The 15,939-nt window shown below is 44.4% G+C and overlaps 1 protein-coding gene across 1 annotated transcript in view; it reads left to right on the top strand.

The window, feature by feature from the left end:
* Positions 1–15,492, top strand: part of TRPA1 (transient receptor potential cation channel subfamily A member 1) — a 98,608-nt gene extending 83,116 nt beyond the window's left edge. The window contains 4 exon segments of the mRNA XM_030553265.1: positions 512–580; positions 12,057–12,167; positions 12,769–12,866; positions 14,339–15,492. Of these exon segments, the coding sequence (XP_030409125.1) occupies positions 512–580; positions 12,057–12,167; positions 12,769–12,866; positions 14,339–14,537 (477 nt within the window). The 3' untranslated portion in view covers positions 14,538–15,492.
* Positions 15,493–15,939: the final 447 nt, after the last annotated feature.

Below are 15,939 nucleotides of genomic sequence, written 5' to 3'. Positions count from 1 at the left end.
TGAATGCTAAATGGTAGGACTGATGTAAATAAAAAGAATCAGCAAACTGGAACTGTAGCAAAGAGAGTGTGTGAGAGAAAATATTGAATATCATTTTTGCCTGTGCCCCATTAAACATGTTTGATAGGAAATGATACAAAGACTTTTATTTTACAGGATGGTGGCCTGATCCTGCTTCAACTGAAGTCAATTAAAGCAATAAAGGGCCTTAAAGAAGGTGTATTGGTTTTTGAACGGTTCTTAGAAGTAGTTAAAAAGAGCATCAGTGATAACCAAATATAATTTGCGAAGAAAATGAAAATGCCATTAAACAAACAATTAACTTTCTTGATTATGGATTTTAAGTATGGACAAATCTTCTGTGTTTAGTGGGGAAGTGTTCTGCTGATACAATATGATTTAGCAAAAGGCTTTTCAGTTCATAATACCAGTGAGGAACATAATTTAAACCGCCCTATGTAAAAAATCAGGTAATTAAAAATACTTGTTTGATTCTATGTTGTATTTTTAGATTGGTTTGGCTGTTGGAGACATTGCTGAGGTGCAAAAATATGCTGCACTGAAAAGGATTGCAATGCAGGTGCGTAGTGTGTGTTCGGTTTGTAGGGTGTAAGTAGCAGATATAAGTGCTTAAATATCTCCTTGAAAGAACTGGTTTATTTAGCATTAATATTATTGGTCTCTAGTGTCATTTTTAGGATCCTTTTTATCACTATGGTAAAATTATATTCAAACATCTCTGTAAGCTAGGTAGGTTGACGAGTGCATTCCATCCTAAATCCCAGCTTTTGTTCATTTGTGTAACTATACAAAAATTCCTTATAGGATGAATTTTTTCATGCTTTTAGCTAAAAATAAATTGTTAAAGTAAGTTTGAACAGCCAGTTCAGCCAATTTTAGTTATGTGAGCATAAAAGCCAAACGTAGTGGTTTAATTTGGGGGATTTATTGCTTTCCCTTTGAAGAGAAGAATCTATTTAGCTTAAAAATAATCAAGATATGTGAAGGACCCCAGATCCCCTGCAACATATCAGAGGCTCACTCAGTTGGGCAGAGGCTATGTATTGAGACACATTATATGGTAGCCAATGACACTGATTAAGAGACTCAATTCAAAGGTATTTAGATGCCTAAAGATGCAGCTGGTGGGGTTTTCAAAAGTACATGAGCACCTAACTCATTTATGGACTTCTGGAAACTGCACTATGCACCTATCTGCATCTTTAGGTGCCTAAAATCCTTTAAAAATCTAGGACTTGGGGCTTGCTTACTGGAGTAAGGCAGCTTAGGTGACATAACTTCGTAATGTTTTCACTTAAGAAATCTGCAGGTCTGCTGCTTGGAGTTCTGTACACACATTTATTTAGAACTCAGCCCACCTGCCTGTAGATTGTATGATCACTAGAGTTCCACAAGTGGAAACATGAAGAATATGCAATTGTCAAATAAGAAATAAAGGTTTCTTATCATTAATTGTAGTTCTTGGAATGTATTGCTTCTGCAGCCTCATACTACCTTGGAGTTCTACTTCTCTAGGGCTCCAAAGTTTGGTGGAAGGAACCGAGGTGATTGGGAGTGTACAGCTGTTTTGTAGTTTCAGCTTTGAGCAGTCAGGAACTCAATGTCAAGAGGGGGTGCACATGTGGCCCTGATTTTCACTGCTTTCTAGAAAGTTCCCAGAGCTTCACAGTGCTGCAGCATATATCCCAGAAGTGTGCAAAGGCAATACACTCAAAGAACTACACATACTGGTGAGTAACCTTTTCTTTTGATGCTCACAAAACTCACAATTAGCTGAACTGACTATGTTCAAACTTATTTTAAAAGTTTGCTTTTAGCTTACGGTATGAGAAATTTCATCCCAGAAGGAATTTCTTTTGCTAGAGATACAAATGAGGGGTTTGGGATGGAATACAGAGGCAATTCTTGAAGAAGAAATGTGTGTTTTGCACTTATCAAGTTATTGGTTGGTGTGATGAGATGTGCACCCCACACCAGCTCTGATAGGGATAACGAGGGTCTAAGAGGCCAATTAGATCACTTTGCATCATCTGAAAAAAAGGAGGGCCAAGGTTAATTGAGAGTGAAGCCCAGATGGGGAAGGGCAGGGCCAGCACTATAAAACCCAGAGGCTGAAAGCAGAAGAGGGCTGCAGGGGAAGGAGTCTGCAGTTGCTCCCTGGCAGGCCTCCAGGAACAAAGAGGAAGTGCACTGGGAGAGCAAGCCCTGGCATCCTGTACTGGAGTAAGGAGTCTGGTAAGAGGCCAGGAGGCAGGGCCGGTGCAGGGAAGTTTCGCGCCCTAGACGAAACTTCCATCTTGCACCCCCCATGGCAGCTAACTCAGCCACCACCCAGGCAGTCCCCCCCCGCAGCAGCTACCCCCTCACACACCACGACAGCTAACCCCTCTCCCCCCCTGTCTTCCCACGGCAGCTAACCGTGCCCAGGGAGACTCCCCCTGTGCCCCCACGGCAGCTAACCCTGCCCGGGGAGACTTCCCCCCTCTCCCCGTCCCTGCCGCCACAGCAGCTAACCCTGCCTGGGGAGACTTCCCCCCTCTCCCCCCCACACCCTGCCACGGCAGCTAACCCTGCCCAGGGAGACTTCCCCCCTCTCCCCCCCACACCCTGCCACGGCAGCTAACCCTGCCTGGGGAGACTTGCCCCCTCTCCCCCCTACACCCTGCCATGGCAGCTAACTCTGCCTGGGGAGACTTCCCACCCACTTCCCCCTGCCCCCACAGCAGCTATCCCTGCCTAGGTAGCCCACCCCAGCTCACCTCGGCTCCACCTCCTCCACTGAGCATGCTGGCGCTGCTCTAATTCTCCTCCCTGCCCAGGCTTGCGGTGCTGATTGGAGGAGCCTTAGAGCTGGGCTGTGTGCTCAGCGGAAGAGGCAGAGTGGAGGTAAGCTGGGGCGGGGAGCTGTTCCCCTGTGCACCTCTGTCATAACATTTTTCCCAGATCTGGACCTTAGCATCCAAAATATGGGTGTTAGCATGAAAACCTCCAAGCTTAGTTACCAGCTTGGACCTGGTAAAACTGCCACCAGCCAGGAATCAATACAGTGCCTGGTGCACTGTGGTCTCCCCAAAACCTTCCCTGGGGGACCCCCAGACTCAGATTCCTTGAGTCTCACAACAAAGGGGAATAAACCATTTCCCTTCCCCCCTCCGGGTGTTCCCTCCCTGGGTTCCTGGAGAGAGATACAGAAGCAAGCTCCATGAATCTAAACAGAAGGACTCCACCCTCCCTGTTTCCAGTCCTGGAAACACAAGTACTTCCCCCCATCACCCAGAGGGTATGCAAAGTCAGGTTAGTAAATCTAACACAAAGAGATTTTTCCCCCTGACTTCCTCCTCCCACCAATTCCCTGGTGAGCTGCAGACTCAATTCCCTGGAGTCCCCACTAAAGAAAAACTCCAACAGCTCTTAAAAAGAAAGCTTTATATAAAAAGAAAGAAAAATACATAAAAATGGTCTCTCTGTATTAAGGTGACAAATACAGTGTCATTTGCTTAAAAGAAAAAAAATGAATAAACAGCCGTATTCAAAAAGAATACAATTCAAAACATTCCAGCAACTACACACATGTAAATACAAAAGAAAACAATATAAACCTTATTGTCTTACTATTTTTGTACTTATAACTTGGAAACAGAAGATTAGAAAGCCAGGAGACAGAAAGATCACTCTCAGAGCCGAGAGGGTCAGACATAAGACAAAGAACTCCCACCCAAAACTTCCCTCCACCCAGATTTGAAAAAGTCTTGTTTCCTGATTGGTCCTCTGGTCAGGTGTTTCAGGTTACTCCTTTCCAGGTGAAAGAGACATTAACCCTTAGCTATCTGTTTATGACAAGCCCCCCAAATTGCAGACAGTGGGGAAGCTCACTGGCGGCGATTTCCTCCTCGAACTTTAAAATAAACAGATTAATACAACACATGCACCTTTACATATACCACTAAATATATAACTAACAGACTTTTACATTTTAAGAACACTTTTTAACTACTGGATTCTGGGAAACTCTCACGGGAGACAGCATCAGCTACTTTGTTAGAAGCTCCTGAGATGTGCTGAATTTCAAAATCAAAATCTTGGAGAGCTAAACTCCAACGAAGAAGTTTCTTGTTGTTCTCCTTGGCAGTATGAAGCCACTTTAGCGCAGCATGGTCAGTTTGTAGCTGGAACCGCCATCCCCAAACATATGGGCGTAGCTTTTCCAGGGCGTACACAATGGCATAGCATTCCTTTTCATTGACTGACCAGTGACTTTCCCTCTCAGACAGTTTCTTGCTGAGAAACACGACAGGATGGAAGTTGTGATCTGTTGCTTCCTGCATGAGAACTGCTCCTATACCACGCTCAGATGCATCCGTGGTTACTAGGAATGGCTTGTCAAAGTCCGGGGCCATTAGCACGGGGTCAGACATGAGCGTTGCCTTAAGTTGGGTAAAGGCCTTTTGACACTCATCAGTCCACTTAACTGCATTTGGCTGGGTCTTTTTGGTCAGGTCAGTCAGTGGGGCAGCGATTTGGCTGTAGTGTGGTACAAATCGCCTGTAGTACCCGGCCAAGCCTAAGAACGATTGAACCTGTTTCTTTGACTTTGGGACAGGCCACTTTTGGATAGCATCCACCTTGGCCTGTAGGGGGTTTATGGTTCCTCGACCCACCTGGTGTCCCAGGTAAGTTACTCTGTTTTGGCCTATTTTACACTTTTTGGCCTTAACAGTTAGTCCGGCCTGCCGGATGCGCTCAAAGACCTTTTCCAGGTGCAGTAGGTGTTCGGGCCAGGAGTCTGAAAAAATGGCCACATCATCGAGGTAGGCAACTGCATATTCTCCCAGTCCTGCTAGTAGACCATCTACCAGCCTCTGGAAGGTGGTGGGTGCGTTTTGAAGCCCGAAAGGAAGGACATTAAATTCATACACCCCCACATGGGTGACGAATGCTGACTTCTCCTTGGTAGGTTCATCTAGCAGTACTTGCCAGTACCCCTTGGTTAAGTCTATTGTAGAGATGAACTGGGCACATCCCAACTTCTCCAATAGCTCATCGGTGCGTGGCATTGGATAGTTGTCTGGATGAGTTACCGCATTTAGCTTACGGTAGTCCACGCAAAGGTGCATTTCCCCATCTGGTTTGGGTACCAGAACCACTGGAGATGCCCATGCACTGGTAGATGAGCGGATTATACCCATCTGTAGCATTTTCTGGATTTCCCATTCTATAGCAGCTTGGGCATGAGGAGACATCCGGTAGGGTGGGGTTCTAATTGGGTGAGCATTACCTATGTCAATGGAGTGGTATGCCCGTTCAGTCCGTCCTGGGGTGGCTGAGAACAATGGGGCGAAGCTAGTGCACAGCTCCTTGATTTGTCGCCGCTGCAGACGTTCCAGGGTTGTGGAGAGGTTCACCTCTTCCACGCCACCGTCTTTTTTCCCATCGTAGTAGACACCTTTAGGCCACTCAGCATCATCTCCCTGGACTGTAAACTGACAAACCTGTAAGTCTCTGGAATAGAAAGGCTTGAGAGAATTAACATGGTACACTCTGGGCTTTAGTGAGGGACTGGGAAATGCTATGAGGTAGTAAACAGTTCCCAGGCACTCTTGGACCGTGAATGGCCCTCCCCATGATGCTTCCATCTTATGGGCCTGTTGCGCCTTCAAGACCATAACCTGGTCTCCTACCTTGAAGGAACATTCTCTGGTATGTTTGTCATACCAGGCCTTTTGCTCTTCCTGAGCATCCTTTAGGTTTTCTTTAGCAAGGGCTAAAGAGTGTTGGAGGGTGTTTTGTAGGTTGCTTACAAAGTATAGAATGTTAGTCCCTGGAGAAGGCGTAAACCCCTCCAACTGTAATGGCCCCTTAACCTCGTGACCATACACAAGTTCAAACGGTGAAAACCCTAAACTGGGATGTGGCACAGCCCTATAGGCAAACAGCAACTGCTGAAACACTAGATCCCAGTTATTGGAGTGTTCATTGATGAATTTACGTATCATGGCCCCCAAAGTTCCATTAAACCTTTCCACCAGGCCATTGGTTTGATGGTGGTACGGGGTGGCAACCAAGTGGTTTACCCCATGAGTTTCCCACAGTTCTTTCATGGTCCCTGCCAGGAAATTAGATCCTGAATCTGTAAGGATGTCTGAGGGCCAACCTACCCTGGCAAAAATGTCTGTTAGGGCCAGGCACACAGTGTTAGCCCTAGTGTTGCCTAGAGCTACTGCTTCCGGCCATCGGGTAGCAAAGTCCACAAAAGTCAGTACGTACTGCTTTCCTCTGGGTGTCTTTTTTGGGAAAGGACCCAGAATATCCACAGCTACTCGCTGAAATGGGACCTCAATTATGGGGAGTGGCTGGAGAGGGGCCTTGACCTGGTCTTGGGGCTTTCCCACTCTTTGGCATACCTCACAAGACCAGACATACTTGGCAACGTCCTTGCCCAACCCCTCCCAGTGGAAAGACTTCCCCAATCTGTCTTTGGTTCTGTTCACCCCAGCATGGCCACTGGGATGATCATGGGCTAAGCTTAAGAGCTTCCCCTGGTACTTAGTTGGAACCACCAACTGTTTTTGCGGCTGCCATTCTTCCCGGTGTCCACCAGAAAGAATTTCCTTGTATAAAAGTCCTTGGTCTATAACAAACCGGGATCGATTAGAAGAGCTGAGAGGCGGTGCGGTGCTCCGTGCCACCGCCTAAGCTTTCTGAAGGCTGTCATCTGCTTCCTGCTCAGTCTGGAACTGTTCCCTTGAGGCTGGGGTCACCAGTTCTTCCTCAGACTGGGGACTTGGGCTTGGTCCCTCTGGAAGCGATGTAGGTGATGGGGTGGTTTCCGTTGCTGGTGAACCGCTCTCCGCTGATGCACCTGAGGGTATTTCAGGCTCTGGTTGAGCCTTTTGGGTATGGCTGTCTGTTGCTTCTGCCAGTTTTGGCTCACTGGCGCCCTCTGGCGTTGAGTTTGAAGATGTGGTTGCAATTGCTGGTGCTGGTTGCTGTTCCAGTTCCGGGCCTGGGACTGGAGGTGCTGTGGCTGTTTCAGTGGTTGGCATGGAATCCGGGTCCACTACCTCTGTCTGGGTCTCAGGTAACACAGACGGGGCGTCTGTGGACGGTTCAGGAACAGGAATGGGTCTGGAAGCTTGTCTGGTTTGGCTGCGTGTAACCATTCCCACTCTCTTGGCCCGCTTCACCTTGTTGGCCAAGTCTTCCCCCAGGAGCATGGGGATGGAATAATTGTCAGAGACTGCAAAAGTCCACATTCCTGACCAGCCTTTGTACTGGACAGGCAGTTCAGCTGTAGGCAAGTCTACAGCTTGGGACATGAAGGGGTAAATTGTCACTTGGGCCTTTGGGTTGATGAATTTGGGGTCTACGAAGGATTGGTGGATAGCTGACACTTGTGACCCCGTGTCTCTCCACGCACTAACCTTCTTTCCGCCCACTCTCAAAATTTCCCTTCGCTCCAAGGGTATTTGAGAGGCATCTGGGCCTGGGAATCTTTGGTGTGATGGTGGTGTAATGAACTGCACTCGGTTTGGGTTCTTTGGGCAGTTGGTCTTTATATGTCCCAGTTCATTACACTTAAAGCATCTTCCAGCTGACAGGTCACTGGGTCGAGGTGAGTTACTGGAGACTGGTGAGGTGGAAGAATAGGGTGTCTGTGGCTTTCCTTGGGTTGTAGGTTGGGTCTTTGGTTGCCCTCGGTTGTAGGGTTTATTGTCGGTGTGCCCTCTGGGGTATTCGCTCTCCTTGACAGTAGCTTTCTTGCTTTCTGCCACTTCCATCCATCTGGCTCCAATCTCCCCCGCCTCGGTGAGATTTTTGGGTTTTCCATCTTGTATGTACCGTGTTATGTCCTCAGGAACACCATCCAAGAACTGCTCCATTTGTATGAGGAGGTGAAGTTCGTCTATGGATTTAACATTGTTTCCTGATATCCAGGCCTCATAATTTTTCCCAACGTAGTAGGCGTGTTTGGGAAATGACACATCTGGTTTCCACTTTTGGGTTCTGAAACGCCGACGGGCATGATCCGGGGTTATCCCCATTCTGTATCTGGCCTTGGTTTGAAAAAGTTTATAGTCGTTCATTTTCTCCTTAGGCATTTCAGCTGCCACCTCTGCTAAAGGTCCACTGAGCTGTGGCCTCAATTCTACCATGTACTGGTCTTCAGGGATGCTGTACCCAAGACAGGCTCTTTCAAAATTTTCCAAGAAGGCCTCGGTGTCATCCCCTGCCTTGTAGGTGGGAAAATTTCTTGGGATGTGGAACCATAATTGGCGAAGGGTTGTTAGGATTGGCTGGAGCATGCTGCCAAGCCTGCGCTAAGTCCAGTTCATGTTTTCTGTTTTTCCCTCTCTTCACTTTCTTTTTGTTGTTTTTCCATTTCTCGGCGGTGGGCCACCTCTTCTTCTTCTAGTTTTCTGTGGTGGGCTGCATTTTTGGCTTCTTGTTCTCTTTTATGGGCTGCCTGTTTGATCTGTTCTTCTCTTTCTTTCAGCTCCACCTCTTTTTCTCTTTGTTCCAGTTATCGCCTGTGGTCTGCTTCTTTGATTTGTTCTTCGGCCCCCATTTTTGTCTTGGAAGGCATGGTTCCTGTTTTCTTGTGTTGGGGTGCCCTCTGGTGTTTATTGTCTGAACTGCTGGCTCTGTTGCCTCCTGGGGTCTGCCTAGCAACAGTGCCTTTTTCCCTTTCTTCCTCTAGCTAATCTTTTAAATGTAAAGTAAACCAGAAAACCCACTTTATTTGCATGTGTATTGCTGGATACTTGACTCACAATCGGAGTGCTATTGTCTGACAAAAGACCCGTTTGTCACAGCTTAATGGTTCCTTGCTTAATATGCAAGCTACTGCCAGGAGAGAACAGAAAAAAAAATTCTCTCTGGTTCCTTTTAAAACCAAACCCTCTCTGCTTAAAAGCCTCTAGCAGAGAAAAGAAAAATATTATATTCCTACTGGCTTCTGGATTCTATCTATCCCACCACTGCACACCATGTCATAACATTTTTCCCAGATCTGGACCTTAGCATCCAAAATATGGGTGTTAGCATGAAAACCTCCAAGCTTAGTTACCAGCCTGGACCCGGTAAAGCTGCCACCAGCCAGGAACCTATACAATGCCTGGCGCACTGTGGTCTCCCCAAAACCTTCCCTGGGGGACCCCCAGACTCAGATTCCTTGAGTCTCACAACAAAGGGGAATAAACCATTTCCCTTCCCCCCTCCGGGTGTTCCCTCCCTGGGTTCCTGGAGAGATATACAGAAGCAAGCTCCGTGAATCTAAACAGAGGGACTCCACCCTCCCTGTTTCCAGTCCTGGAAACACAAGTACTTCCCCCCCTCACCAAGAGGGTATGCAAAGTCAGATTAGTAAATCTAACACAAAGAGATTTTCCCCCCTGACTTCTTCCTCCCACCAATTCCCTGGTGAGCTGCAGACTCAATTTCCTGGAGTCCCCACTAAAGAAAAACTCCAACAGCTCTTAAAAAGAAAGCTTTATATAAAAAGAAAGAAAAAATACATAAAAATGGTCTCTCTGTATTAAGGTGACAAATACAGTGTCATTTGCTTAAAAGAAAAAAAATGAATAAACAGCCGTATTCAAAAAGAATACAATTCAAAACATTCCAGCAACTACACACATGTAAATACAAAAGAAAACAAAATAAGAAAACTTATTGTCTTACTATTTTTGTACTTACAACTTGGAAACAGAAGATTAGAAAGCCAGGAGACAGAAAGATCACTCTCAGAGCCGAGAGGGTCAGACACAAGACAAAGAACAAAGAACTCCCACCCAAAACTTCCCTCCACCCAGATTTGAAAAAGTCTTGTTTCCTGATTGGTCCTCTGGTCAGGTGTTTCAGGTTACTCCTTTCCAGGTGAAAGAGACATTAACCCTTAGCTCTCTGTTTATGACAGCCTCCCCCACCCCCGTTTACTGTGGGCAGCCCTCCCTGCACGCTCCCCCACCCAGCTCACCTCCTCGCCTGAGGGGACCTGTAGGCACCCCCAACCACTAGGCGCCCTAGGCAGCCGCCTAGTTTGTCTAAATGGTTGCACTGGCCCTGCCAGGAGGGGTGACGTAGCCAGAGGAGTCGAGTAGGTTTCAGAGGTAAATCCAGAATCAGGAAAGAGAAGATAAGAAATAATCTGACTCCAAAGAGAACGAGACCATGGACGAGAAACTGAAGGATGGGGCGTCAGATGGGTCGAATGCTATTCCCCAGGCGTGGTCATTAGAAGTCACCCAGTGACGTGTAGAGCACAGTTGGTTATCAGAAAACTCAAATCTGTGTTTTGAAACTTCAAATGACCTACGTGACCTTTGCCATGTTTGACAAAAACATGAAATACCCATGCTATGAATAACTGAAATGAGCTGATATAGTATTTCATGTTTAAAGAAATAAGTATACATGTTCAGTATTTCCTTAATAGTTTAAATGGATGAGAGGGTGCAGTAGAGTCCTTATAGGGCCAGAACCCAGTTTCCAGTCTCTCAGCAGCAAGGACTTTCCATCCAGTTCCTAACTCTTGTATGTGGCTTATCCTCACCTCAGGATTTTCAACATCTTTAGTCTCTCCTTACTTGGGGGAGGGGGGAATGAGGTTTATGCCCCTTCTGCAACAAGAGCAGTTGGCAGGAGATCCTGGGCCCTCCCACTCCACCAGGCTCTGAGCCAGGGCCCTATAAAATGTTGAACAATTTGGAGTGCCCCAGAGTTTGCCTCCCTGGGTCATTTCCTGCCATCCATCTCTCCCAAAGTCTCCGAGTTAAATATAAAATAGCAAAAGAAAAGACAACTAAACCTTCAGCCCTAGTTGGCCTCAGCGGGTAGGCCTCTTCCCCACAGTGAGGCTTCTTCAGTGTTCTTGTTCAGGAGCCCTCAGGGTAAGTCTGTCTTCTCCCCAGCCTCTTCCCTTCTGAGCTGAGTGGCTCCCTTTTAAGCTTCCTCTCAAGCTGGAGCATGCGCTGCAGGCAGACTACCTGGGTCCAGTATTGTCTGTTAACCCCTGCGGGCACAGGATGGAGTTTATACACCTCATCACGGAGGGATTCATCACACAGCAGCAACAGTGTAAAAAGGCCCAGTGGAGCCCTGAATTAAGCCAAGGGAGAATTCCTGCTGGTACCAGTTTTACACAATCCAGCTTAGGTTACCCTACAGTGGCCCTATCATAGACCCATGCCCCCTGCATGTCAGGGCATCATAATACCCACTTCGACATATGAATGGTCTCAGATCCTACCACTGTGTCAAGTACCCAACCACCATCTTATTGCAGAATCTCTCCTAATACCTATTATTACTAATCCAATTAATAGTTCTGCAAACCCAACCTCTTCAAGTGATGGAAATTCTCTCTGATCTAACCTTCTGACAACTGCATGATCCTCCCTGAATCCCACTGAAACCCTCAATACCAGTCTTTCCATCTTAGCTGCTTACATAGCCCTCATCAGCAGAGTATCTGACAGCCTCATAATTATTGATGTAATAACTCTTACAATACATCATTAAAAAGCAGGGAATTACTAGTATTCCTATTCTGCTGTTGGAAAGCTGAGGCACAGAGACAATAAGTGACTGGCCAGGGTCACACATTATGTCTGTGGTAGAGCAGAGGATCCAGGTCTCTGAAGTCTGCATCCATGGCCTTAAGCACAAAGCCATCCATCCTGAGCTCTGAGACTGAGATTTACAAACTATGCTGGACTCCAGATGTTTTCCCGCCCACCCAGCATCCACTAAACAAGTGCCTCCAGTGACTTTTTGTGTTCTTTCTCTATAAATATTTTACATTTGCATTATTTTGCTATGACTAACACATGACTTTTCCCCTTTTTGGCCATAACAACCAGCTTTACATATTATACATTGGATGAAGGTCTACATTTCAAAACAATGAAGCAATTTTTTTTAAACCTATTACCAAAATGAGTAGGACATTTGCATCATCTGAATATGTATTTTGATCTAAAGAGAATTGTATTATGCTATGTTAATTACTACTCTAAATGCAAAAATATGTTTAGGTTCATCTTCACACAAATTTAGAGAAGAAGCTGCCATATTGGTTCCTAAGTCGGGTGGACCAGGAAACAATCACTGTGTACCCTAATAGGCCAAGATACTGTGGATTTATGGTAAGTTGATGTATCCTAGAGTAAAATGCTGACACACACTTGGGGCTCTGTTTTTCATGGACTGAAGTCAATGGGAATGTTGTCATTAATTTTGCTGTGTGCAGGATTTGGACCAGAGGATACAATGTTGTCCTCATTAAAGTTAATGGCAAAATCTTCCATTGACATCACTGGGCGCAGGGTTAGGCCTCAAACTATCCACAACAAAAATAACATAACTTTGAAGAAACTAAATTGTGATTAAGCAATTGTAGTTGGTCATGAGTTTTCAAGGAAGTGTAACCATGTGGGAAGCTTGGCAGAAAAAGACGAAATATGAGATAAACTAATTCAAACAAGAGTAATAGTTTAATGACCTGCAGCACAGAATATTTATCTCCAGACTTTGAGGGAACATGTTATTTTGCTGGCAAAGTGAACCTAGTTGTTTTTAGGCCAAATACATTTTCTAAGCCAAAGTTATAAGGGTGCTAAAATATAGCTTTATGATAGAAGCTTCAACTTTCACTCTGGAGAGGAGAAATTGCTGCATTTATCTCCCTTGGGTTTTGTGCATCACTGTAATGTCTGAATTGTAATGTGTAAACAATTTCTTGTTTAGAGCGTGTTCAACTTTTGCTTTGGTTGTAAAGACTCTGTCACAGATGCTCAGAGTGCTGACACAACTTTAGAACTGGAAATTTTGAAGCAGAAATACAGGTATTTATTTTTTGTTATTTTATTTCTGCACTAATAAGTAGAATCAGCATTGTGAATATATTTTCAGTTAATGCCAGTATCATAGCACTTAGATTTAATTTCTCTTTATGAGTACAACACTATCTAAGGTACTCAGATGGCCCTCATCATGTAATATCTGAATATTTCACAATATTTAATGTATTAGATGCACAACAGCCTGGTGAGGTAGTGAAGTCTTATTGTCCTCATTTTACAAGTGGAGAACTATGGCATAGCGACACTAAGGTCAAGACTTTAAAAGATATTTAGGCGTTGCTGCATTCAGCATTGTAACCCCTAACTGATTTAGGAGCCTAAATCTCATTAAAAAAATGTGGGCCTAAATGACTTGCCAAAGATCACACAGGACATCTGTGACAGAGCAGGGACTTGACCGCAGGTCTTCCATGTCCTAGGCCAGTGATAGATCTCAGTGGTTGAGGAGCCAAATTAGTGATCAACATTACCCAAAAGAGCCACAGTAGTGTGAATTCATTGTGTCAATTACTATATACTTGGTCTTTTTGCTGTGTGTGTGTGTGTGTGTGTGTGTGTGTGTGTGTGTGTGTGTGTGTGTGTGTGTGTGTGTGTGTGTGTGTGTGTGTGTGTGTGTGTGTGTGTGTAATAAAACATTCTCACAGCAAAATGACTGACTAAGTATTCTACAATTGGTACTTAGTAAAAGGATCCAAACTGGTTAATAATTAAATCTCACAGTATTTTAATATCATGTGCCACAAAGAGCCACAGGAGACACATTAAAGAGCCCCTTGCAGTTCCCGAGCCTCAGTCAGAGTATCACTGTTCTACCACTGGACCACCACTGGAATTTTCAAAACACTTATTCAGTAACTCAAAGGGGACAGTTTCTGGAGATGGATTCCATTTTTGTAATTAGTTGCTTTTGTTAAATATAACAAAAGCACGTACATGTCAAATTGCATTCTATAGGGCTAATACTAAATCCTCAGTAATTCCTTTGGGCTAGATTTAGTTAGGCAGGTGCCAAAGCACTTTTGAAAATCCTCTAGACACCAATCTGCCTCTTTAGGCATCTAAATATCTATTAAAATCTGGCCCTTTTTACCTCAGTGGGACTACACAAATGAGTGACTATTGTGGCTAGAAAGGTCTTTGCAGGATCATGCTCTGCAAGTGATAATTCTGCTTCAGGATGGGACAGACCTCTGCTCTTGTCTTTAAATGTACAGTTATATAGCACTTTTCTCAAGGACCATGCAGCTCATTTTCCAACAAAATATTCCTGAAATGGGGGAAGCACCATGGCATGAGATATTAGATATACTCTAGGGAACTTTTTTTTTCTTGGCAGAGGAGTGAACTTGATGATGTAGTAGGTCTTTTGTATCTTTAATGTTTATGATTCTATGAAATATGCTGTAAAACTACATTATAAAATTTACTCTGTGTATATACTTCTTTTGTTTTAGGCTTAAGGATATGTCAACGCTCTTGGAAAAACAGCATGAGCTCATTAAACTGATTATACAAAAGATGGAGATAGTATCAGAGGCTGATGATGAAGACAGTAAAGATTTATTTCAGCATAGGTTTAGGAAACAGCAGTTAGAACACATGAACAGTAAATGGGATACTGTGTTAAAAGCTGTAAAATCAAAATGTCCCTAGCTATAGCACAGTTGAAAACAACAACTCTTTCTGAACATGAATATCACATCATATATCACCTGTAAAATTGCTTCGCTTTAGACTCTCCTCTCCTCTGCCCAAGTGTAATGTTAATGGTATTCACATCATGTACACAAGTATAGAACAGGTTCCTAATTAGGGTTTACAAGAAATACAATAAACCTCTTAGCTTTGTATTTACTGACCTGTTTTGCTGTTATGAACATCTTCTTTGATGTATTCAGAGTATACTAATTCCTATAATAACCTGACTTTGTGGGACAGATGAGTAAAGGAATCACTTTATGTAAAAAATCATTTAATGTAAAACAAGAAGCTGAGCCAGACTGATTTCATTGGGAGTTTTGACTGAGTAAGGACTGCAGGATCAGGCCCTGAAAGGTACAAAATAAATGTAAGATTGTGAACCTGTTGTGCAACTGAAAGGCCAGATTCTGCCATCAGATAAGTACATCCTAAAGTACAAACAGCAGAATGCAGAATTTAATTCTGTCAGTCACTTTGAACTATTGTCTCTTGTACATAGTACGTTTAAGGTTTATCTACACTGAAACTGGCATGGTGCTTTCCAGCACAAGTGAACAGACTCACACTACTGCTGCTCCAGCTGGTGTGCTAGAAATAGCAGTGTGGCCATGGCACTGTGAGTGGTGGTTCAGGATAGCCTACCAAGTCCAAACTTGCCCAACCCACTGGGTATCTAGCCAAAGCCTCACAGAGCTAGCCTGTATGTGTGTACCTGGGCTGGGAAGCATGGTCCCAGCTGCATTGTAGACATACCTTTACTCTTGGTTCTACCATAAGAACTCAGCTTGTTAGCTTAATCTGCACTTTGGGTCTTGTTATTTATTTACAGAATATAAAATGCATTATGTGGAATACAGTAATATACATGTAGGTATGCTATAAACGTTAATTACACTCTACTGTTGAAACGCTGTACTGTATTTTCAGTTTCAGAAATGGTAACAATAAACTGCTTATGTCTGTATTTGGTGGTCACCATCAGTGCTCTGCCTTTGTGTTCAGACATATTTTACTTTTAGCCTTTGCACATCATTTTACTCATTCTCTAAAGAATACCTTATTATTCAGGTAATGATAAACTAAGTTCTGGGAATGATGTCATACAATATAGAACCTCACTAATCCACAGAAAAGGCAGGGCACCTCAATGCAAGTTAATGGTATTTCTGCTTTAAAACTGCCTAGAGTGAGGTAGCATAGATAGCATCACACTATGATTTCAGTGAGGATATCACATCACTCAACACCTCTAACTCAAAATTGGCTATAGTCCAGAGCTGGAGCTAGTTAGTATCTGCTCAACTTCATACTCCCTGACGCTGCTGCTGAGTGAGAACAGGGAAAGAAACAGGTT

The sequence above is a fragment of the Gopherus evgoodei genome, chromosome 2, assembly GCF_007399415.2.
Source record: "Gopherus evgoodei ecotype Sinaloan lineage chromosome 2, rGopEvg1_v1.p, whole genome shotgun sequence".
Taxonomy (NCBI): Eukaryota; Metazoa; Chordata; order Testudines; family Testudinidae; genus Gopherus; species Gopherus evgoodei.
The sequence above is the reverse complement of the archived record's forward strand: the minus strand, read 5'-3'. Positions and strand labels throughout refer to the sequence as shown.